This window comes from Manacus candei, unplaced genomic scaffold (assembly GCF_025592945.1).
Source record: "Manacus candei isolate 608988 ecotype Guabito, Panama unplaced genomic scaffold, ASM2559294v1 h1tg000043l, whole genome shotgun sequence".
Taxonomy (NCBI): domain Eukaryota; kingdom Metazoa; phylum Chordata; class Aves; order Passeriformes; family Pipridae; genus Manacus; species Manacus candei.
This window is the reverse complement of record NW_026138091.1, coordinates 18,411,718-18,436,590: the sequence shown is the minus strand read 5'-3', so window position 1 is coordinate 18,436,590 and position 24,873 is coordinate 18,411,718. Positions and strand designations below refer to the sequence as shown.

The 24,873-nt window shown below is 37.1% G+C and overlaps 1 protein-coding gene across 4 annotated transcripts in view; it reads left to right on the top strand.

Annotated features, from left to right (window-relative positions):
* CADPS2 (calcium dependent secretion activator 2) overlaps positions 1–24,873 on the top strand; it is a 287,348-nt gene that overhangs the window by 117,597 nt on the left and 144,878 nt on the right. For all 4 annotated transcript variants that reach the window (XM_051795418.1, XM_051795416.1, XM_051795417.1 and 1 more), the window contains exons 6-7: positions 3,626–3,747; positions 21,921–22,032. In XM_051795418.1, the coding sequence (XP_051651378.1) occupies positions 3,626–3,747; positions 21,921–22,032 (234 nt within the window). The remainder of the gene's footprint in view (positions 1–3,625; positions 3,748–21,920; positions 22,033–24,873) is intronic.

Below are 24,873 nucleotides of genomic sequence, written 5' to 3'. Positions count from 1 at the left end.
TGAGATTATGCAGGAAGTCTGGCCTGTGTCGATGCAGTCCTAATCTGTATAGAGCTCAACTGGCTTCAAGAGAAAACCACAACATGTCTGATCAGAGAATAGAATGGTTTGGGTTGGAAGGGACCTTAGATGTCATCTAGTTCCAACCCCCCTTCCAGGGACACTTTCCACTAGACCAGGTTGCTCACAGTCCCATCCAACCTGGCCTTGAAAATTTCCAGCATTATAACTCAGGTCCAATTCCGCAAATGTGCATACCAGGAAATGCTTATCTCTCTTTTAATAATAATAGAATCAAAATGTTACCAGGGTGTGTGTTGCGTATTTGTTGGTCCGAAGGTGCCATACTTGTGCTATGCATTTGAAGTGGCTTTAGTTTAAGACAACAGATGATATTACAGAAAAAAATATTTCAATTATTCAAGAGTTTAAAACAAATAAAAATGGTTTATCTTTTAAACAGTGTTTTTTCTTAAGTGAAATGAGCATTTTTTTTCATGTCGTTAAAAATTCAGATAATTTTATCCCATGTCATCATTAAAGACATAGAATTAAAAACATATCAAGAATAGATGATGAAAAAGTTTGAATTCTTTGTATAACAGAGAAATGTAAAAGCTCAACATCGGCTTTCAAAGAGTAGTAAGAGCCATCATTCTATATGCCAAAAAATATTAGTTCATCAAGCATGTAAAAGTATAGTGCAGGCCGTAGTACTGAAGTATATGAAAAGATGAAGTATTTGTAACTCCTGTGCTGAATCCCATGTGTCTCCATCACACGTGCTGTGTCTGCCTCCAGTGATTACCAAGGCTGGAATGGTCCATTAACAAAGAATAGTTCTGAAGCACCTAAAAAGTACCTGAAAAAGTTTGACAATAATGTTTTCTGTCTTTCAGTTTGCTTGGTGAGGGATGTAAGAAGAAAAACCTTCTCTACGCCTATAGAGAGAACTATTATGTACCCAAAATTATGTGATATTTAGGTGAAAAGCACAGTAAAAGTTTGAAACAATCATTGAAAATTGCCAAGAGATATAATTTTTGATACATTTGGAACAGCTTTGCTTTTATAGCCCTTCCCCTCTCCCACCAGAAATGTAGACTGTTGGGTCTGGTGAACTAACATTTCTCTTTTTAATTTTTCCCTATCACTGATAAAGAGGTGTTCTGCAGCATAAGTTATCTACAGTTCATCCTCTACAAGCCAAAGAATTAAATTAAATTAAATTCTCTATGTGTGATAGTTTTTAGTAAGACAGATTTTCATCTTAAACATGGTATTAACCACGTAAATTGACTCTCTTGCCAAACAAGTCTCTTACTCTTGGGAAACAAAATCTCAGAAGATATAAAGACGAAAAGAAACAGTTGAACTGATACTAATGCAGACTGAAATGTAGATGGTGTGATCTTTTTCTGTGCAAATGGCCAAATAAGAAAAGCTGACTGCATTTCCTCAAAATGAAGAATACTTCATTTTTTGAAAATGTGAGGTCATATGTGCAGAACTTCACATTTCTTGAATAACACATAAACATATCCATGTCACATCCTGTGATGACTCAACTAAACTGTAAGGCAACCAGCAAAATCCCTGCTAAGGGCTGCTGCACAGGCACACGGATGAACATATCTTAGGACATGACTAAAATTTCTGTATGGGGAGTAAAGTGGCCAGGGTTCATGCTGCCACTGCATGTTGTTATTACGAACAGCAAAAGTTGCTAGTAATAATTATAATGTTCTAGTGGGAGTGGACCTTGCTAGCTAAGGTCATAGACCCTCCTGAGCATCACTGCAAGCAACAGGGACTGTTTTTACAAGTTGGATGTTTCCTCAAATATCTTGTTTGCAGAAATTAAAAAAAAAAACAGACAATATAGTAGTAAAAGTCTTCCTCATTTATATTCTTCAGCTGTTAGACAGTTTCAGAAATAGACAAACATTTAGGAAGCTGTTTATCAGCTAATGAGCTAATGTAGATCCGATACACTTTGGAAGGAATGAAATGCAACTTTGTTCCATTGCTGGAATCCATAATTTTTACCAAATTAAAATGTACTGTGCAATTAAGTTGGAAACTCAGGAAAAGAAGTATCAACATAAAAGTGAATAAACATGAAGCCTGCAAGGACATACACTTGATATGTGGAAAGACCATATAGATAGTATCATCTAGAAGGAGCTCTAGTGCAGTCTCTCAGTAATCATTGATCATTTTGCTGACTACTTGAATTCCTGGACAACAAAAGATGGAAAAGAGGGTTGACTATGTTATTCTCCCTAAATTGCTGTTATTACTTATAAAGCATAATGGGCAGTGTTGATAATTTACAAGTAATATAAAAATGTTCTAAATTATCAATGGCTATCATCTCACTGCAATATTTACAAACTAGCAATTTTACAAGACATTTAACTATTATTAAGGTTCTGGGAGTTTTAAAGGACAAAAGATTTTGCAGCTAGGAGTGAAGCCTGGCTTAACTTACTTTAGTTGGAACAAAGTGTCAAATTTGCAAAGTGTTTAATAGCAAAATATTTTAGTAGTTGCTTGCTGACATAAGAAACCAATTTGTCTAATGAGACCAAAAGTAGTCATTACTTCTGGCACCTTTAAAACAAATTAAACAAATATTGGTTTACAGGTGAGGTTCAGTTGAGGACAGCTTCTCTTGCTGATGGAGTACATTTTTCCTGGTTTCTTCTCATAGGCCCAAATGAAACTGGCAAGAAAAACTGCCTTTCTAAAGCAAGCAGGGGAGCCTGACTGTCTACTCAAGACTTCTCTGAATTAGAAACATCTGAAGTGCAAAAATTCCAATAATTTCACACTGTGAAAAGCTGTAAGATTTATAAAAAGCAGAGAGCATTTAAAGTAGGCCTGCATTTGGCTTTTCTGAGCTGTAACTGAGTAGTCTAGAGGAGGTGAAAATCTGTGGGATCTGCCAAGCTCGTAATTTCCCTGGTGATGAAAACTCAGAGCACAGCTGGTAGCAGTGACTTTTTCCCTTTCTCTTCTCCCTCTTCCCCATATGCATGCTGAACCTGACTGTAAGTACTGCACTGGGAGAAGGAAAAGATGTATGTAGTGGGGAAAAAAATTACAGGAGCTGATGCTCTGACCTTCCTCATACCAGGACAACACCAAATCACTTTTGAGATTAAAGAGTTGCAACATCCAGTGACACAGAACCGTGGTTTACCTTTCAAGATGTGATCAGTGTACTTGTTTACACTCGGACTTAGTAACCTATTCGTTCTGTACATATTCACTTAGGTGACTGATTAAAAGATACATTTCTTCATGTATTAAGATTTAGAATTATATTCAGACATTAGTCTCAAACTCCGCTGTTGGCATTTAAATTATGATTGGAGTGAGTATTTGGTCATTGTCCAAGAGAAGCAGAGCAAAAATTTCAATTCCTACTGTATGTTGTTGAAAATGGAAAAAGAAGACAAAATCAAAATTCTTCTCTGTCTGTTAAGATTTGAATGAGTGGACCTTGGGACTTCGGGGATTTTTTTTTCTTTTTTTTACCTGTGTGGAGCTTAGTACTGCAATAGTCATGGTGTGTAATTTTTTCTGAAGGATAAACTATTTGCTTTATCTTCCTCAGATTGTTATAATGGAGGTACAAGGTTTAAGGTCAGTTGCTCCAAATCGGATTGTCTACTGCACCATGGAAGTGGAAGGCGGTGAGAAGCTTCAGACAGACCAAGCAGAAGCTTCCAGGCCACAGTAAGCCACTCTGCTGTTGCTCCATCCAGTATCTTTCCTTCATGCTGTGGGAGAGCTTGTCTGACTGTGTTCACAGGTTTTACAATTAACTTAGTGCTAGGTTATATAAAGTTTTTTCAGAAAGAATCTTGAATTCTTTCTGAAAAATTAAAATAGAAATAATAGCTATTTATGATGAAGTAAGTATAAAGTGTGAATGCTGTCCAAATGAATGCCATTGAATGTATGGGTGAGGAAAAGAACTAGAGACTGCATGGTCCAAAAATACAAACCTTGTGATAGATGTTAGCCTGAGGTGATTTTATGTATTCTAGGTTAATGTGCAGGTGGCCTTGTGGAGTGTAACTTGTACAATTGGTGGGAAATCAATACTCAGTAATCAGTCTTGACAGAGCTTGCTCACATGCTGAGCCTATTTCATTTTAAATTATAGGATCCACTTCTTTCAATTAAGTTTTGATGGAAGCAGTCAGTAAACTGACTTGGAGGGGGATAACATCATGCCATCTGAACCAGTTAGAGTGGCAGAGAGGAAGAAATTAAATTGGTTGATTTGTTTGACCTGCACACTGTCTTCAGACACTTTTCTCTCTGTTAAAATGTCATTTGGAATCTTTTGTAGATGACTTTCCAGATAGCACGTTGGGGTTTTACTGGCACCATAGTGTGCCTTGTGAAAAACAATTTAAAAATTGCAGTTGTTACAATATCTGATAAAACATCTTCTATGGAATTGGAGTGGTAATTTCTATTCTGTTTGGACCACAAAGACAGACTTTTGTTAGGAAAAATTACAAGCACAGTTTTATCTGTCTCTTCTGGGTTTGGGAGTAGGAGGAGATCTAACTTGGTGGACTTTCTCCTAGTTGCAGCAAATTTCCTTGGCAAGTAAGCCAGCAGCCTACTCCAGTAACATATTCAAACAGTTTTGCAGAATACTAAATATGTGGGAAAAGACGTAAAATTCATTTGTCACAGTCCCTGGCTGTGTTCCTTCTCCCAGACATAGGAATACTTATTCTTATCATTTGCACGTACTACATGAGGACTTTCTAAAAGGAATGATAGTGCAAAAGACACATGGAGGTACACATTGAAGCAAGGTCATAAGTGGGTATGCAACATCACCTGTTCATTTTTGGACTAGTTGGGGTGTTTGCTGGTGGCTCAGGGTCCCATGAGAGTCACAAGGCTTTCTCATGGAGGACACATCACCAAACTGTCCTTGTCTTCAAACTCGGAGTTGCTCTCATACAGTTTCCTGCAAGGAGTGCCTGTAGCCTTTGCCTGCTGTCACAGCCAAGGTTCTTGTTCTTCTAATAGTGTATCTCTCTTTTTCCTCACCCTTGAAGTTGCTAGGGTCTATTCTAAATGCTCGATTAACCTCTGATGTCATTGGTATGGGTCTTCAAATCTCCCTAAATCACCTAAATATGTAAATTTTTGAATTTTAGATACACTTATTGTCCTTCCAGAAAACACTGTAGATATAAGGGGTTTGTTTCTCAGCTATTTCCAAATATAGTGAACAAAACATGATCGGGATAGTTGACAGTTAGTTCATGGTTTACTTTTTACATACTGAGGGCTGCAGGTTAAGGTAAAGATTGTAAAATCAATCAGAAGGTATATATCATGTATAGATGCATAAAGTAAAAGTTAATAACAGATTAGTTGTTTTTCCTACCTGTCAAAGTAGAAGCTTTGTGAAAAGGAAGTTCCATAAAAAATGTAGTCAGTATGAGAACAACTGAAGTATTTCTAGGAAAAAGTGTAATGTTAGGATCTACTCCAAGCTTGTAAACTGATTTAATGGATTTCAGGTATGAGTTGATTGAATATGGGAGGAAGACAGATTATGGGATATTCCATATAAGTTATGTGTATGAACCAAATCCGTGTGGATTTGGATGGAAAAAATGATGCATCTTTAGGAGGTGAATTTTTGAGAGATGCCTCAAACTGTTCACTAGAAGGACAGGAATGGATATTACTGGTGCTGTTGACCTGCTGTCCTATAAAACAGTCTAAGTTGAATGGACACAGCTTATAGAGCTCTGGAATCTATCTAGTTCTTGTGCTCTTCTGAGTAGTACTGTTTTCCATTTCTGGCAAGAGTGATTAGGAGACATTGGCATACAGTATGATTATGGGCATATAGAGACATTTAGTTTGTGAGCACATATAGAGATGTCATTTGAGGCAATGGAGGAGGATATTAAATTAGACAAGCATGAAATTAGCAAATTATGGGCAAAGAGTAAGAAGATGAAGGAAGCTGCCTATGGAATGGGACCTTCTTTCTTCCACAGTTTAATTTTTCTGTTAGAGCCAAATCAGGTTTTCTTGGCAGTAGCAATATTGCTTTTATTGATTGGTGGCAGAGGCAACAAGAGGGCTTGGCAGCATTTAATCAAAAACACTGGTAGAAGAGAACCTAAGAACTACTGGTACAATCAGGAGGAGTCCCCAGGTTTCAGAAGACTTAAAGCATCTCTTTTTTCTCTTCCCTATCCCAGGCTATGTCCAGTTCTTCTAAGATCTTTCTTAGTTTTATGATCAACACATCCCTTGCCCCATGCAGTCATCTACCTCCTGTTGCACACCTGCTTTTTCCAGCACTCATCACTATTCTCTGATAGGGACCTGCCAGGGTGACGAGGAGGGTCAGTCCTTGGGTGCAGGGTTAGATGTTCTTCTGGAAAGAGGAGGTATAGGAAGAGGTGGAAGCAGAAGTGACTTTCTGCTGCTGTTGGTGCTAGTGATGATACTACTACTGGGAATAGAGATGCTTCCTTTCCCCCTTGGTCCTCTGGCAGGAGTAGGCAAAGTCATGTGTGTAGAGGCCAGTGACCAGCTGGGCAAGCACAGCCAGTCCATCTCTTTTCTGATACAGAAGAACCAAGCTGTCGGAGGCCTTGGCTACTGCCTACTTTGCCTGCTACTGCAGCTGGCTCCTGGTATAATTTTTGATACTGTCTTTCTGATATGGAGGAAAAGTATCACTGAGGCTGGAGGAGATCATAACTTCAGATTTTATGCGGGATGTACAGCTAGAAAAGGGTACCAAAGCTCTCCTACTAAGTGTAGAATGAGATAGTGATGAAAAGTGAATGATTACCACCAACCTGCTGTGGGAAACTGCTGGCAAGGGCTCCAAATCATGCACTTGTCACACACATATTTTCTGTAATCAGTTTATCATTTTGAACTGGTAGATACATTTGTGGGGAAAAAGCAGTAAAAAGAATTATTCATGCCTATTTTTTTCACTGGCAAAATGTGAAATGCAGTGCAATTCTACTACTCAGTCAGAAGTTTCAAAAGCTTTGACAGTGAAAAGGAGAAAATTAGATACTCAAATGAATGTTTCAAAATGCCACTGTAAACCAGTGTCGTCTTAGAGTAGAGATTAATGGAAGCACGAGTCAAGGGCAGACTTAAGTCACAATTTGCTATTCCAAAATGCTGAATATTTTCTCCATTATTTTTATGAATCTCTGTAAGTGTTACTTTAAGTCCCTGAATGTCTGTCTTGGTTTAATGACAAATATTGGGGCGGGAACTCCAATAAAATGAACACCCTCCCCTTTTATTCCCCCTCTACTACAGAGAGACAAAAATAGTGCAAGGAGGTTATAAGTGAAAAAATAACAGTTTACTAACAAGAAAAAATAGCAGCACCACAAAGAAGCAAGGGAAACGGCTTACCCACAAAAAAAAAAAAGGGGAATCCACAGCATCACATGGTACTCCGGGAACAAAGGGGAAAGAGAATAGTGGAGTGTCCTCCCTGTCAACCACCCCCATCTGCACAGCTAAAGAAAAGAAAAGAAAGCAGAATATCACAGAATATGCTGAGTTGGAAGGGACCCACTAAGATCATCAAGTCCAACTCCTGATCCTGCACAGGACCATCCTCAAGAGTCACACCATGTACCTGAGGGTATCATCCAAATGCTTCTTGAACTCCATCAGGCTTGGTGCTGTGACCACATCTCCAGGGGAGCCTGTTTCAGCACTCAACCATTCTCTGGGTGAAGAACCTTTTTGTAATACCCAACCTAAACCTCCTCTTACACAAAAACCCAGGAAAACTGTGTTTCTCACAAGGACTTCCACTACTAAACTGGCCACTCCATGTCACCTGGTTAACAGGTTCAGGTCTTAACTGCAGCGCTGGTATTAGTTTGGAGTCTCTTTGTTCCCTGCCACATGTTGCCCCTGGCATGGTGTGCTGGCCCACTTGGCTGGGCTGGGCTGTGGAGTGGCAGCAGGGGCTCCTGGCACAGACAGTGGTTCCACGTAGCAAGCGGGTGGCGGGCGAGCCGCAGGGGCAGCCTCTGGTGATGAGCGAGCAGTGGGCAAGGGACGATGCTGGAGCTCCCGGCTCTGCTGCTGTCCCGGGGAGGCAGGGACAGTTATCAGCGGCTGAGACCTCGGAACAACTCCAACCCCTGGCAAACCCCTCTCTCCAACTGCCTGTGCCAGGTGGGCAAAGTGGCCCTTTCAGATGGTGCAATGGTGTGAATGTTCATCAATATAGCTCCTTCCCTTGGAAGGAGTAATAAGGAAAGAAACAATGTTCTTTCTTAAAGGGGAGGTGCTCAGTTAGAGTTCCTAGAAGGAGAGCATAGTTTTTATCATAGTATTTATTTTTATAATAAATATTTTCTGGTTTCTTAATGCTTTGAACTCCTGTCTATTTTCTTTCTCTTTGAATAACAATTTTGTGTATTTATAATGAAGTGCTTAATTTTCTTCCTTAGCAAGCTAAATAAAGCACTGCTTATATGTATGTATATTAATGAATAACTAACGGTTATTCTAAAATGCAAATGCTATAGAACAGTGTCATTTTACTGAGCTTATGTCTTGAGTAATTTTACAAACATCAGTTACACAGCTTCACACACAAACCCTATAAAATTTTTATTAGTGCCTGTGAAATGTTTCTTTATTCCTTCCAACTGTTTCCTGCCTTTTAGCCCTGCTGAAAATCCCTCCGACATAGCCTGTGACCTTTTCTTCCAGAGATCAGTAAGCAGACCCCTCAGAGGGCCCCTTCAGTTGTGTGAAGCTTTGCATAACTTTGTTGCTGTGACGCCACAGGGAGTCATCTGGAAAAATCCAGTGCTAATTTCATTTTTCAAATGTTACTGAGGTGGCTTCATTTTTAGTCTTGTGGAGTCTGGTGTCCACATGTTTTCTTATCACTGATTTTTATTCACCCCGATTTTTAAAATAGTTTGATTTCCTGAAAGTGTAATGTTTTAGGTATGTATAATCATGCCTAAAGATAAAAGATAGGAATATGCTATCTTTTAGCACTACAAGTGACATTCTCTTGTCACATATTTATGCAATAGGAAAAGATCATATCTTGCATGAAGAGAAAATTTTAATAGAGCCAAGATATTCTTCATATTTTGTTGCCAGTAATTGCATAATCTTATTAAAAAGGCTGTTATATATTAGAAGTATGTGAAGAATACATGATTAAATCTGACTAGAGGAGGCAGGGAACCTCAGTCAGTAATGCACAAATAAAGTAAATGCTGCTTATATTTTTTTATGCCATATTCCATCATAGTTAATTCCATAAAGTATTTGAAATACGAGAACTTGTGGATACATAACTAAAGATTACACAGCAAAACTTTCATAGAGAGGTTTAAAAATAAAAAAAGGATAAAAGGCCTAATTTCTAAAATTTAAAACTTCCTTTAATGACATGTTCACTCATGAAAAAAACCCACCCTTTTTCTTTAATAGGATGTTTTGAGGATATGGCCTAAGATGACATTTCTGAAGAGAAAAAGGATAGATAATGTTTATAACCTGTGACAATCATGTTCCAAACATCAGATAGTTTTATTTCTTCATCATAGTCCCTGCAACTTTCTAATTTTTATTTTTGATTAAGGGAAACAAAAAGATGGTAATACTTAAAACTATCATCCAACTTTTGGTTGCATGACACAGATGTACAGTATGTGAGGAAAGAGAAGGCCCAGCTATTCCTCCCACCTGCTACTGCTCTGCATCTGCAAAAGTGAAACTTAATTTTGTCGGTAGTCATTCAGTTATACTGTTAATTTTCTGTAATCATTCCTTGTATCGTTTGCATGTGTACAAATCCATGTTCTTGCTGTTGCACAGGAGAAAAAGTAGAATAAAAAAGTTGTGCCTGCCTCATATTGCTTTGGTTCTTAAGTAGAAAATGAATAGAATAAACACAGGAAGAAAGGAGAGACAGAAATACAAGTTTTGGCTGATCAGAGAGGGAGTAATCAAACTCTTCTGTTGCTAACAAGCCAACCAACTCTCCTTACAGTGAGGGGTTTTTTTCTGGTTTTTGTCTAGGTGCTTTTTTTATTGAAATGAGTGTATCCACACATGGGATTTTTTACACAAGGATAATGAGATTACAGTTTCATAGTGCTTGATTTAACTGTGCTTAGCTTGCTGTTCATATGCTTCCTATTGCATCTTCTGAGGGTAAATTCTCTTTAGGATTTAGCTTTTTGATCAAGGTCTTTTACTGGATGTATTTCACGTGTTCTTTTCACTATAATCTCTGAAAATTTCTTACTTGCATATAAGTGCCATGATATCCAGTGTTGATCCAACAGAGGGTAACAAAGTGGAATTGCTCATCCTACTTTTGGCATACTGATTTATTTTCTTTAAAACTTAAATACATTTTATGCAACATTTACAAAAGTGAGTTTATACATCAGAGAACTTCTGTGCATCATTAGTAAGATTGTTTCACAGGCTAAAGCTTGAGCAACATAATTATGCTGTTTACAGAGTGCTGAAAACTTGGTGAAGGTGAGCATGATCCTTTAATAGTATTTTGGAATTTTAGGGAGGTGGGTGGGGATCATGACAGGAAAGAAAGTATGTCTGCTTTCATAAACTAGGTTTGATTGAGTAGCATAATGGCTATTATAATTTTCTCTAGGATTCATCTTTATATCTCTAAAGGATAAATTCCACCATTGCTTTCATCTTGGTGCAGTTTTTTGGTGCAGTTCACAAACTAGGGTGGAATAAACTACCTTTCAAACAACTGGGTGCTATGATGAAATACCATATATGTTGGTCTAGTATCCAGCTGTTAAGGAGAAAAAAAAAATTGACAGTAGGAAATTATCTGATGTTTTCTTGGTTCTGCAAAGGAAATGATAGAAAAGAAACAAAATATACGTTTATCCCAGCCTGTGTTGTGGATTAATGATGGAAGAGTTTCACAAAAGGAATATGGATTCAGTTGAAAATATACATGACAGTTCTATTCAGTTATTCATGATGCCTTGGTGTTATATTCTCTCATTGATTACTTTTTTTATATTGTCTAAGAAATTTTTCATCTCTCTTACTGCAGAGAAATATGAATTACATAGAGGCTTTTAATGTTAAAAGAGATTTGAAGCTCCACTGGATAATAATCTGAGCAACTTGATTTTAGCTGACCTTCCTCTGCACAGAGTTTGAACTAGATGAGCTCCAGAGGTTCTGTTCAGCCTAAATTTTATGGTGATTCTATGATTAACTCCCAAAATTATCTATCTAAGGGACTTTTGAAAACTGCCAGTGCTAGAAGGGAATATTCAGTTTTCAGATAAAGATAAACATGGTATGGAAGAAACTGGGGTGAGACAAGATAGTTAAGGTTGGTTGTATTCTCTGCTCTATTTGGATAGTTAACAATAAACAAAATCCTTCTGACATCAAGGCATATATTAGGGTATATAATATATATCCCCTATATAATATGTAGAGAGAGTGTTAAACCTCCTTATCTAGTGGCACTGCTGAAAAGAATAGCTGTTTTGGGGTACTTGTCTTCTTTTAAAATGTAAAATGACATTACATGTTTCTTGCAAGACTGATACCAGTTTTATTTCACAGTGCATTTTGGAAATATTTGACTTTGAAGCTGCATGTCCCACTCTTATACCTTTCACTATAATAATCAGGGCTTGGAGAAAGACTGTTTATATGCTCCTTAATGTACATGACGTATCTGTTTCCATTCTTATTCCCATCTAATCCACAGCAAATGCAACTAATATTTTGCAGATAGATATAAGAATTCTCTAACATTGTGCTAAAGCATCTATGGATGTGTGATCCAGCTTAAAACTGGAAGGCATTTGGCTATGAATAGCATGGTGTGGAGCCAAAGCTAATTAAATCTTGCTTAAAAGAAAAATGTTTTGGATCAGGTTAAGCCTCATACTAATATAGCTACCTGGGTATAGCTACCTGTCACTGGCTGGGTCGAAGTGAAGGCAAAGGCAGCCTGTGAAGTATGATCTAGAGGGATGGTGGTGTGTCAAAAAAATAGGTGGGATTGAGAAGGACTACCTCAAATTTTATCCCCAGTCTCCTCCTGGAATACTCTGGTAGAGTGGATTTAAAATTTGTCATTCAAAGTGGTCTGCACCTGCCTCAGATTTGGAAAATGTAATTACTGTTTATGGGTAATAGTTGACAGGAAAGCAACTGCTTTGGATTTCTGTTAAATTTTTATATGATCAGAATGTACTGTTTTACATTTTCAAAATATACTATTTTTGTATCTTGGTTTGAAGAGACCTTTCAAAAATTTGCTTATATTCATTGTAAGCAATATGATACAGGTACATTCAAATTAATTTCTAAACATTTTACTTGATACAGTGTTTGTATTGGAACAGATTTTACAGTTTTATTAATTTCGGTTTGTTGTTTTGGGTAAAGAGAAGACTTGAGGAAAAGGGTTTGAAAGAAAGCAGTTTTTGCTTTTGAATCCTGTTCAGACTATGAGTACTTTTTACATGTCAAATGCTCATGACATTCAGAAAACTGCTTTTCACCACATCATGGGCAGACTGTTCTCTGCTGTCATGGTGTTAGTATGTGCATTGATCCTCAGAGGTGTCAAGAGGTCCAGTACTTTAAGAATACAGAATAGTCCACTGAACAGATGAAGAAAAAATATTTATAGATCTTGAAACTTCTTAACAACTCCATATCATTTCAGGTATGACTCTACAGGTTAATGTGCCTATTTGAAAGCAATACCAGCAGATTGAGTGTAGGAGGACAGTAAAAACAAAGACAGAATAATGTGGACAGCTGATAACAGTAGGAGTCAGAAAGAGAAGTAAAAGAGGTTTCAGAATAAAACATACCAGTTGGTATGATGGAAACTGGAATACTGCAATTTTCTGATTTGATTCCTGGGTCTTTCCTGATAGACTCTTCAGGCTCAGGTGGGTCAGTCTGTTTTGTGATTTGTTTTCCCCCATCTTCTGACTGAAGTGACAGCATGTACCCGCTTCATCAAAGTATTGTGTACAGCAAAGTACAACATTTTGAAGATTTAAAGTGTCGTACAAATACAAAGTAACATGAAATAAATAGGACTTGCAAATTTTAACAATGTGCGGATGGATTCATAATTATCTTTTTCAAGGTAAAAGTGAAATAAATATGCATATAGAAATTTCAAGAGCATAAATGACCATATCTTGCTTTTGTGTCCATCACCAGTCTCTAACTGGGTTTGAAACTTGGTGAGAAACTGGAGTTAATGCTTTATGAATTCTTCACATAATGTGTATCAGTGATTCCTAGTGCCTGGCAGTGTGTCAGTCTAGCTACATACCAGTGAAAATCTTCACCCTGGCTTGTCTTGGTTGTCTCTATTGAAAGTGAAATGGGAAAACAAGACTAAATAATAATTTATTCATACTGTTTATATTTGTGATGACAATAGTTGTCATAATAGCATTCTGTACTGTTAGACTGCACTTTTCTCATTTTCAGTGTAGGAAGCCTAAATGAGTGTTTTTAGGTAGTTGCTTATTATGCATTGAACCCCTCTTCTAGTTTGCCTTTCTGGTTTCTATTAGACACTTCTTTATTTTAAAGAAAAACTAGTCACAGATTTGTTGTATCTTTTTTACAAGCAATTTTCATTTATTGATAATTATGTTTAAAAATAAATACATAATTGTGTCTAACTCATTATTAGCTCTGTGATAAATAGTAATTTTGAGCTCTGCTAATTCTTTTATTTAAAACAGTTGTTATTTTACCAAAGGCAAATCCTGAAAAAAACCTGCATATGATCAGATTATTCTTTCTTTCCTTCCTTTCATATTAATCTAGTTGTGTAAAGGAGCTTTAAAATATAGCATATCCATCAAAACACTGTATCCTTGCTGTTGCTGAAGTAAAGATCCAATTCAGAGCTTTTTGTTCTTGATAAAAAGTTCCGAGAAGGGATTTCTGTTGTTTCATAACAATTACCCTGAAACCCCTTAATTTTGTTGCTGAATCTAGAGAAAAAAGAAAAAATACCCAAACATTTTCTGATTGACTATACCAGATAGTGACTCAACAATACATTCAGAAATGAAATGACGAGCTACTTAGTGTGTGCAGCTACAGGTCCTGAACACCCAACTTTTTTATAAGGGCAGTGCTGAAGAGATGGTTTGTTAGTCTGCATTTCAAACCACTAGTGTGGCAAGTCAGAAGTACCCATGTAGGTGGAAATAAATGTTAAATGGTAAAAGACAGTAGTGTAGACTCTGCTTAGGTGGAATCAAAGGTGACCCTTAAAGGCAATTGCATGACTTTCCATCGTTATACCAAGACTTACCTTTTTCCTGTACTGTTCCTTCCTCCTGTCATCCATCTCTGTAGAACAAATTATCTTTCTCATACCTATATTTCATAATTTTAGGAAGATTTTGATGGAAACCTCAGGGTTAAACTCTTTACTATTGTCATGCTTTTTCACTACCTGCAGCCCTTAAAATAGTAGTTAAATACAGGAAGTATTTATGCAAAATATCAGTGTTTCTTCAGTAGGGATTGTAAAACAATGAATCTGTAATTCTCACCGAGATTTGTGCATAAAATAGTGGAGTCACAGTAACACAGGGAAGAGTAGAGTCAAAACACATAAAAGGTTAGATGTGAGCAGTGATGAAAGGCCAAGACACATGTCCAAGCTCATGGTTTAGTTTGCCTGAGCATGCGGCTCACCTGTGCTTCTACTGTCAAAGGGCATTATGCCTTGTTTAGAACTTTCTTTATGCATTGGTTTTCAGCTGCAGTTTAATGTGCTTGCTCTGATCGAGGAAATTATGCTCCCTGTACTTCCATCAAAATAAATGAGTAATTTTCAAATAGAGAAATAAGAAAATGTAGATTATTTTTTTCCACGAAAAACATTTACAACTTAAACCCCATTATAAGCATTATAGAAAGGTACAAGCGTACAAGCTCTTTCCCTTGTGGTTTCAAACATGAATTCCAGATTCCACTGATGTACTGGAGAATGCATACATAAATAAATATATATGAAGAGATTAATGGCTGTAATGTTACATATAAGAAATAATCCTTACCATATTAAATCTTTGGTGCTGCATAATAAACTTGTGTTGTTTGTGCAGTAACTTTCAAAATCCTTTTTGAAGAAACTTCATTAAAGGGAGAAGCTTCAATGTTCATATTATTTTGTATGGTGTGCAAAAGAGAAAATAAGCATGCCTTTGGGTTGTATAAGACAGCTGTTAACGTTAAAACTATGATTTCTGGTGTAGCACCCTGGTGTCAGTCACTACCAAATGGATGGGTATTTTTGTGCTCATAAGAGAAAAGGAAATGCTTATATTTTTCCAGTTATCAGTGGGGAAGAGCTAGTAGCAATTAGCAACAACTAATACTCCCTTTAGGAGTTTCAGTAAAAATGCCAAAATCAGATAAATATGGATTTAACTCTATTTTTGATTGTCTGAATGGAACCTTATCGTCAAATTATAGATTTATTGTCACATTGCTGTAGGATAACTTGCACTGCTGGTACAGTGACTGGCTTGCTCTCACGTTTTTTCTCTCTGCATACATGCAATTTGAGTTAGTAATATGCAACAGTTCATAAGTTCCACACTCACGCAATCCTTCACTAAAAATGGAACATTTGTCAGGCCTGGATTTGAAGTGTTTTCAAGTGTCAGTGTAGTCAGATGTGTCAGGGAGGGCTGAGCTTTATCTGTCCTCTTATTTATCTGGCCTTTTTATCTGGCCTTTCATGTCATAAATAGTACTGTGAGTATGGTTTCTAACCTGAGGATTATAGATACCTCGTCTTCTATGGTCAAGGTTTGTTTCTAAACAAAGTAGAAACAGCAAAGTTAGTATAGATTCTTGAAACAGTTGAGACACAGGGATGTTATGGAGAACTCAACATTCTATTTCCAGTTCAACTCAAAGATGTACAAAAATGAAGTGCTGGTAAATCTCTTACTCCTGTGGAGCAGTAAGATGCCTAAAAAACTGACCTGGATGGGTTTTCCAGCTCATTCCAGCTCTGTACACGTCCCTGTATATCCATACAGGAAATAAGAAAACTCTTCCTGAAGACCTCTTAAGGTAATTTAATGAATAGTTAAGAAACCTGTTCAGGTACATTTATGCAGTAATGTTAAACAAGAATCAAACCTAGAAAGATGCAAAAGGTGGCACCACCAAGGAGAGCAATATACCCTGGTACTGGTTTCAAAAATGAGATTTCCTTAGTGCCAAGGACAATAAATTCCTGATGGTGTAAAAATTCTGTAGACTTGATATTTTATCAGAAAGTATTCCAGTAAATAGAACTAAAATAAAACTTCTAGATATTTACTTAGAATAATAAATTTTATAAATTCACTCCCATGATCTCATAAAGAAAAGTTTTGACTAACAGAGACCATGAGTAGAAAGGAAAACCTGAGAGAGAAATTTGCTGCTGTTTCCACTGGATGAAATGTGTTCCAAACTGAAGTAGAAAAATAAATTTGCTTAGAGGAGTTTCTGTTGCACAGTGATAAATCTTAAGCTGAAATAAACATTCACCTTCTTGCTGGTAGTAAGTACTTTTGCAGTGAAGGGAAATAAACTTTGGCAATGGATTCTGTCACTAATTACAATATCAACCCACATACCTCTGACAGCAGCAAAAATATGGTGAAAATACTGAGGTTTATGGTTAAAGATGAACAAACATCAAATCACTGCAGTTTCTATAGTAAAGGGAACGAGTAGGTAAAAGCAGAAAACTTATGTAAAGAAAAATTATATAGCAAAATGAGAGCTGAAGAGGTGGAATTGAACGTTTTTTTCAGACTTTGTAGTTTTAGAGGTCTCCAATATGCTACATGGGCTGCAGCTGACAGTACAGTGAGCACACTGCAGCATTTAGTGCTGAAATTATTGTTCCTTTTGAATGCTTTTCTAGCAAGATTAAAAAAAAAACTCAAACAAACAAAAAGCCCAACCATACAATAAAGGTAATTATATAACTTAATATGAAGACTGCATGAGATCCACACTTGTTTTGACTAAAATTTTGCACTTCCCATCGAGACACATTCAGCACCAAAATTGTTCACATTAACAAAAACCATTGGACGTATATCCATAAATCAATGACTCCTCCAAAGGTGGGGAAAATGGCTGATTTGCTGTTTCCATTGCTTAATTTGGTAATTAAAACGTATGCTATTAAAATATAAAGTATTGGGGTTTTTTCTATTTTGTTAAGAATTATTAAAGATACACTGATTGTAAATAAAATTTCAGAAGATAGGTGAATTAATTTGCATGGCATTTCACCCTTCCACAGTTCTGGAGCTCCATAGCAGAGCAAGCTTTAAATAAATTATCTGTAATACACTTGGACTCAAATCAGTTCAAAGTGGCACATGTGAATTACTTCTCTTTTCACAGAAAGCCAAGTTACAACCTGCAGATTCACCCACTCCCCTGTATGAAAAGCAAAAGACAGCTGTAAGATTTATTTTCATGCTGAAACTATTTCACTGTTATTGGTGTTGAAAGTTACAATCTAAAGAAAAGTAACTTATCTTTATTCAGCATTCAAATTCCAGAGACCACATTTTTAGTTCTTACTTAAAACAGAAAGTAGCTCAATTAAACAACTAAAAAGTTTTTGTCTTACGAATATTATGAATAAACTTTTGCATGGTGGTTGACTTCTAATTTGTGGATCAGAAAAAAACATTTCTGGGAAGTACTGTATTTTCTCCAGGAAAAATATCAGGATGCAACCCGAACCTTCAAAGAAAGGTATAGATTTATCTGAGCTATACCTAGCAGCTTAACTTTTAAATTTAAAGGAAATTTTCTGCTACAATATTCACTCCAGTGAAATTAAGCAGATGTCAGAACAGGAGATATTCATGTTTTTATAGGTATGTGTGAATGCATTAGACAGAAGAAAAATGTGTTTTGGAAGAAAAAATTTAAATTTTTGAGAAACTAAGTGGATATGATTATATTAGCACATAAAATCTATAAAGTCAAATAAGACATTATAGTAATGGTAATAAAGATCTGCATAATGATAATTACTGTTAAGGTATTGATTCCATGAATTATTAAGTATCCTCCTAACCTATATTCAACATTAAACTTACCAGCTCTTTGAATGAGTATACAGATCTAGAATGAATAGCCAAAAGTATGGAAAAAAATGATGGAATTTTACAGTGGAAATAATAAATGGTTCAGTAAAATCATGTTTATTTGTTAGGAAGGCTGTATTTATGATCTTGGTATTGTAAAATTTATGAATTTAATTGCACAGTTCTTAGTTACAGATGATGATGACACTAGCTTATTCAAGGTGCTTGTTTGCGTTTACATTGTAATTAATTTTAAGTTGGTCTGTATGCTGAAAATCTGATATCTCCTATTATTCTTTCAGATATAGTATCTGAAAGTGTGATATCCATTTCAGTGGAATTTGGTTAAAATGAATTATTATTCAAAAACAGGAAGAATAAACAGATAATTAATTTGTTGACTGGAGTCTGACCAGGTGTCATAAAAAAAATATCCAGGGGGGGAAAATAAGTTGAAATCTGACAGATCTTGAGCACCAATATAATTTCAGAATAGTAAAGAGTGTTTCAAAATAGGCTTGCTTTTGTACACCTGCAAGCTTTACTCAGTCTATCCCTTGTTTTGGGTCATCCTTAGTAAATACTGGTAATAGTATTTACTAGTAAATAAATGTGCCTGGTTTCTTGTTACATTCATGGCACAGTCTTTACAGTTCAGAACTTTAATAGGACTGAAGTTTATTAGTAGGTATTGACAGTGCAAAATATAGCCAGCAGGGACATTCTTATTGCTACGCTTCATTTCATACTGGTGAAAATGCAAATTGCAAATTCTTATTAGCATGAATGTTCATATGGGTTGAACTACAGCTGGGAGTTCAATATCATACATTTGATTAGGCTGTCATTTCTGAATTCCACTTCAGTTCTTGCCTGATGCATTAATAGTATGCGTAATAACATAATAATGTACTTTTAAATGTACAGCATAAAGATAAACTCAGTGTCTCTCTGGATTATTGGATCTCTTATACTCATGTTCTTTCTTGGAAGAAGCAACTAAGTGAACATGGTACCACTTCTATTTTTGTTGTGTTTTCTCAACTTCTAATTTCAAATGGCATGAATCGATACCTCTGCAAAAATACAAAGCTTCAAAGAAACAGGACTTTTGTTCTAGTAATCCACAAGGAACAAAAAGATGAGCTATGTGTACTTTGCTTTTATATTCACAGCTGAGAGGAACATTAGGTACCCACAAGTAAGCGTGATGCTAAAGAATACAATCTTAGATTTGCTTTTTCTAACAGAACGTGATTTCTCATGAGCTCTTTCATGAGGAATGATGGTAAAATCTAGTCCGTAAATTCTGTGATCATCTAACAGATAATTCACTTCCAAAGACATGTTCCTAAGAGATTATGAGAGTCTGCTGAAGTTCTGGTCAACCAGGAGCATGCAGGTCAATGCATGGAATATTTCTACCATAAACATTAAGCTTTAGGAATTGACTCAAACGGTTGCTTTTCATGCCAGGATTTTCACTTACTGCTGCAGATGGAACAAGGGATGGGAGAAAAATGTCAGTCAAGGCTAGTAATCAGATCTGATTTTAAAGGTGATTTCTAGTACTACATGAGTGCCAACAACAAGTGAATGACCCCATGTTACTCTCATTCACATCAGTCTCACATTGTGCATCTAAACTGGAGAAGGAGCAAATTCTATCAGGCTCCCTGGGCAAGGCTCATGTGTGCCCCATCCCTCCCAGCTATGTCCTTCAAAAATGGAGCCTGAGTCTCCAGAGCAAGCTGCACCAGTCTTCAAATCTGGTGCTGGGGTGCTCAAACCTGCTGCTTAGCTTGCAGAAGCTGAGTCACTGCTGGTGATGTTCTCTTCTTTAAATGCTTTAGTCAGCATGACCTTCCATTTCTCTTCTCTTTTGTATGAGTTGATGCTGGCACTGGATCTTTGTAGAGAGGATTTCAGTTTGGTTTGTTTTTTTAATGGGAGTTTCTCTTGGTTTTTTGCATGGTCCTGTCCGTTATGGCATGAACAGTTTAAGGATTCTGGAAGCCCAGGGACAAACAAACCTGGCACCTGAGAGAGCGGGTGGAGGTATCAAAGTGCTTATATTGTGTTTGCAATCTCAAGGCAGCATCCTTCCTGGAGGCGAAGCTGAAGATACAACTATCTCATCTTTTATGAACATGCTTTCTCCTTGGAAATCTCATTTCTGTATTGTGACAAAACCTACCCTTGGGACCGCTGCTGAGAAGAGCAGTTGTGCTAGGCAGTTGCACATTTATCCTACAGTTGCAGCATTTATCACCGGATCATAAAACAGGTTTTCTTCCACTCAGCAAGGTAATTTCATGTCAGAGTTCTTATTTCAATTACCTTTGCTGAGGCTGAGGCTATACACACCACAGACAGAGAGGAAGCATCTATCTAATCCAGACAAAGCAAAGACAGAATGTAACGTAAGGTTCGGTTAATTTACAGAGAACCTGACTTTTGTAGTCTGCTTGTTCAGCCACCTGTAGGACTGGTTTACACAGAACTACTGCTTCCTTAAAGCTTTCTAGTTTTGGTTACATATTACTTTCTAGACTTTGTCTTGAAGTAGGTAACTCGTTAGTAGAAGGATTTTCTTTTGCCTAATAGATTCCTTTGCTGGAAGATTGCTACAATGTGTTCACTGTCCAACAGTGGAGAGATTGTGTATTCTTGAATGTAAAGTAAAATTGCTGCTTTTTCTAAATGAGGCCTAAGATTTTGGCTTGCGTGATACATACTTTTATAGAATATGCTCTTAAGGCCACCTTTTTTTTTTTTTCATTTTATTAGATTCTGCTAATCATAATATCTCAAGCAGTGGAAAAACATGAAGAGAAGCTGGAGCTGTGCTTACTTTTTGCATTTTGTTTATACCTAGTAGCATAATCAAAATCAGTACCATCAATGCAATGAACTCCATGTGATTTTTTAGAAAAATGAAATATCTTGTTGAAGGAAGTTGCAATTTGATTTGTATAACTTTCCTTTTTTGTACCACTGGCACACACAGTGGGGGGAAGGCTGACAAACCAAGTGTCTCAATAGAGATAAGAGATTAACAACTAGAAGTCTGTCTGCCTAATTACTGTTCTTTAAAAGCATGAAGCCTTGTGGCGGTAATTATCTTTCAGAGCTATAGTCACTCTGATAAATAACACTTTTTTTCCTTTTTTTTTGCATTTTTGTTTACATTTTTTCTACATTTTCATACTAAGTTGTAACATCTCATAAAATATAAGATTTTTTCTGTCTAAGTCTCTTAATTTCTGCATGGTATGGTCACCTGTAGTGAGTTGAGACATGATTCTTTGCTGAATTAATATGATTTGTATGTACAAGATAGTGACTATAGTATGTTTCACAGAAAATAGATCTCTGTTTGCTTTCTTGCTTGGTTCTGTTTGTCCCTATAAGGATCTAATTTCAGTTCTTTGGGGTTTGCCATTAAAAATTTTTTGATTGATTTTTTATTTTAAAAGTCATACAGAAAAGCCAATTTTCCCATGTAGATATTTGATTTTGGATTTTCAAAAATGTATCTCCCTTTTCTTTCCCATCCTCTTCCTCCAAAAGCTTGAAAATTAAGTTCTAGGTGTGCACTGATAAATATTCTGCAGAAAAGATGACAGTCCTATCACTCTGAAGCCTCTCCTCAGCCCCAGTTAAATTCTGTTGTTTTCTTTATTGCAGATGGGGAACCCAAGGGGATTTCACCACTACTCACCCTCGCCCTGTTGTCAAAGTAAAACTCTTTACAGAAAGCACTGGGGTGCTGGCACTTGAAGATAAAGAACTGGGAAGAGTGAGTATTATGTGTAGACACAAGAAATATGTGAGAAGTGATGGGTAGAAGTGTGAATATTAATAAAACATGCCATAAAATAGTATAAGGCATTCAGTACCAATCTTCTTTGCTGTGACTGTACCAAACACTGCTTTTTCTATTAAGGGTGACTTTTCCTAGTGTTCAAAACATGATATGTTGACTTTCAGAAACTTACGTAGGGGATCCATGGTGGTTCTCTTTGTCATGTTTAAATTTTTTTTAATTTCTACATGACATACCAATGCTTTTAGCTATTCAAATTAGGAGTGAAAGGGAGTAAGATAAGATCTGGCATGTAGTAAATACAGCAAACAATTGGGGAAAGGAAAGGAAGGACTTAAGTGGTAGAAGGATGACACAGAATGAGAGAGGAGTCGTGGAGATAGTATGTCAGACTAAAATAAGAGCTATTCTTGTACTCCATGAGCTTCTCTTCTCTTTTCGTATTTTCCCTGTCTTGACAGGATCATTTGTCCTTTTTAGGCCAAAATCAAGAGCTAGAGAGTGAAATGTATTATAGAAAGAATAGGGTAGTGTGAATGAGGCAGAGAGTGTCTGCAAATCTTCCCTCCTTCTGCTGAAGTTTTCCCCTCTGACATATAGCGCATGAAGAATAGCTCACATTTTAATGCTCAGTTTTACAATCAGAGTCCTGGATGTTTCTCATTCAAGCAAGCACAACTTCTTGGAAAGAGCTGGGCTCTTCCCCATTTTGTGTCTTCCAAGCACAGGTAGCTACACAAAGACAGATTCTCCCAGACATTGTGTCACTTGTTAAGGCCAGGACTGTATCCCCAGGATTATTCTTCTTGCCTCATCTCATGTCCTTCTAAGGGGCTTCCAAGGTCGCTTGATCAAGGATGGCTGAGGTGAAGGTGGGATCTGCGTGGGGAAGGCAACACCCTGGCAGGAGCCGGGCAGGCAGTGTGACAGGGACAGGGGAGCCACAGGGGTGCACCTGAGCAGACCAAGGTCACCGTATCTGGATGCAGAACAATGAGAAGAGACACTGAAAGAGTGGACTTACAGGAACTACATGGTGCTGCTAAACATAGAGAAGTTTCATCTCTGTCCCTCCTTGCTCAGTCCTTTCAAAGAAGCAAAAGAAAAGTCAATACCAAAGTGAAGGGCAGTGGAGAAGGGCCTATGTGGCCATTGTGAACAGTAGCCAGCAAAGTCATTTTCCAGGGAGTCAGAGAAGAAACATCATCCATATAAACAGGCTAAAGATCACAGGTGTTAACAGGATCCTCTGGCTCTGCAACCTTAAATAGCCAAAGTTCAGGTACTGGTCTTGGTCTGCTTTCTTACGCTGCAGCCTGTCTGAGTTACTAGGACAGGAGGTTAAAAAGATTTAAAATTTAATTTTAAAGAATGGAAACATTTCAAATGTAAAATATTGAATATAGCTCTTGCCTTAACCCCCGATGGCTGGTTTGTATTTTTTTCCCTGCTTCGTCTCCCTGCACCCTCCTGGCTGCCTTCTGACACATCTGTATTTGTCATCTGGTCAAACCAGTTTAAAGAAGGTTTTTGGCTGGGAGGGGTGAGTGGAAAGAGGGAAAATAAAAATAGTTAATTGAGAAGGAACTGAGCAGTGAGCTCAGTGCCCTATTGTTGGAGTCTGACCCAGCTTTCCCAGAGACAAAGCAAGATATATAAAAGATGAGGTAGGGAAGAGCAATCTTCTCTTTCTGTTTCTGATTCTTACTCTTCTGTTGTTTTTTGGCAGAGAGGCTGCTTGCTTTTGTCAGATGCTCTGAGATTTGGCAGTTTTTACGAGAATTAGGCTATTAAAATAATTTCTTTTTGCTGTTTTTTCCCCTTTGTCACAAAGGATAAAGGCCATCCACCTTTTCTCCCCCTTGCATTAAAGCTTGTGCTGAGATTGGGAGTAGCAAACAGGAGTACCCAAGAGATGCTTGGAAACTGCTTTTATGCTTTATAATCCACTCCTGATTTACCAAAAATGTCCAGCCCACATCCTTGCCAAAAAAAATACCTACTGTAAAAGACAAGTCAGTAAAAGATAAACCTCCCACAATGACCTTATGTGCAAGGTCCTTAACAGTGGAAAGTAACGTGAAAAAGAGCATGTTGGATGTGCATTAGCCTATTTGGGTGTCCATCATTCTGCACCTCCCAGGTCTGACAATACTGGGGGTTCCTGACAGACACTTTACAGCTCATGGGTGTAGATACTCAACTCAGGAAAAGAAGGAGTCTTCCAAATTTCTTCTTTGGTTTAACCAGAGTATTTGAGAGTGGTGATTGCTAAGGTTCAGAGGAGTTTGGGAGAATATTTGATAGAATTTTTAGAAAACAATTTGAAGGTGCTATGTACTCTTATTGTACACATTTTAGTTTTTGAAGTCTTTTGTTGGCAATGTCTTTGTTTTCAGGTCTGAGAGATTTAAATTCAAATAGCCTTTGAAAAGATGCAGGATCCCACTGGATAAGCTTAATTCTTATAAAGTTTGGAAATTTTATGCCTGGTCAGTATACTGCAGTGACTTGCAGGAGTACATCTGATCAGATAGGTTTCTTATGCTCTGAAAAGGTTGGAAGATACTTCCAACTGGTATTTTTCCTGTACTTAAAAATTCAACTCAAACCTGCCTCTTCTGAGGTAGGCTTACTGTGGACACTAATTCTTATCTGTCAAGTACTTTCTTGAAAGTGTGTGCCTTGACCTGATACCACTTTTCTACATTATTGAAGCTTGCATTTCCAACACCCTGCAGTTATTCTGAAGGTTTTGTTCTGTTTAGTCTATCATTAGAAACAGAAGGCAGCATCAAGCTACATGATTTGAAT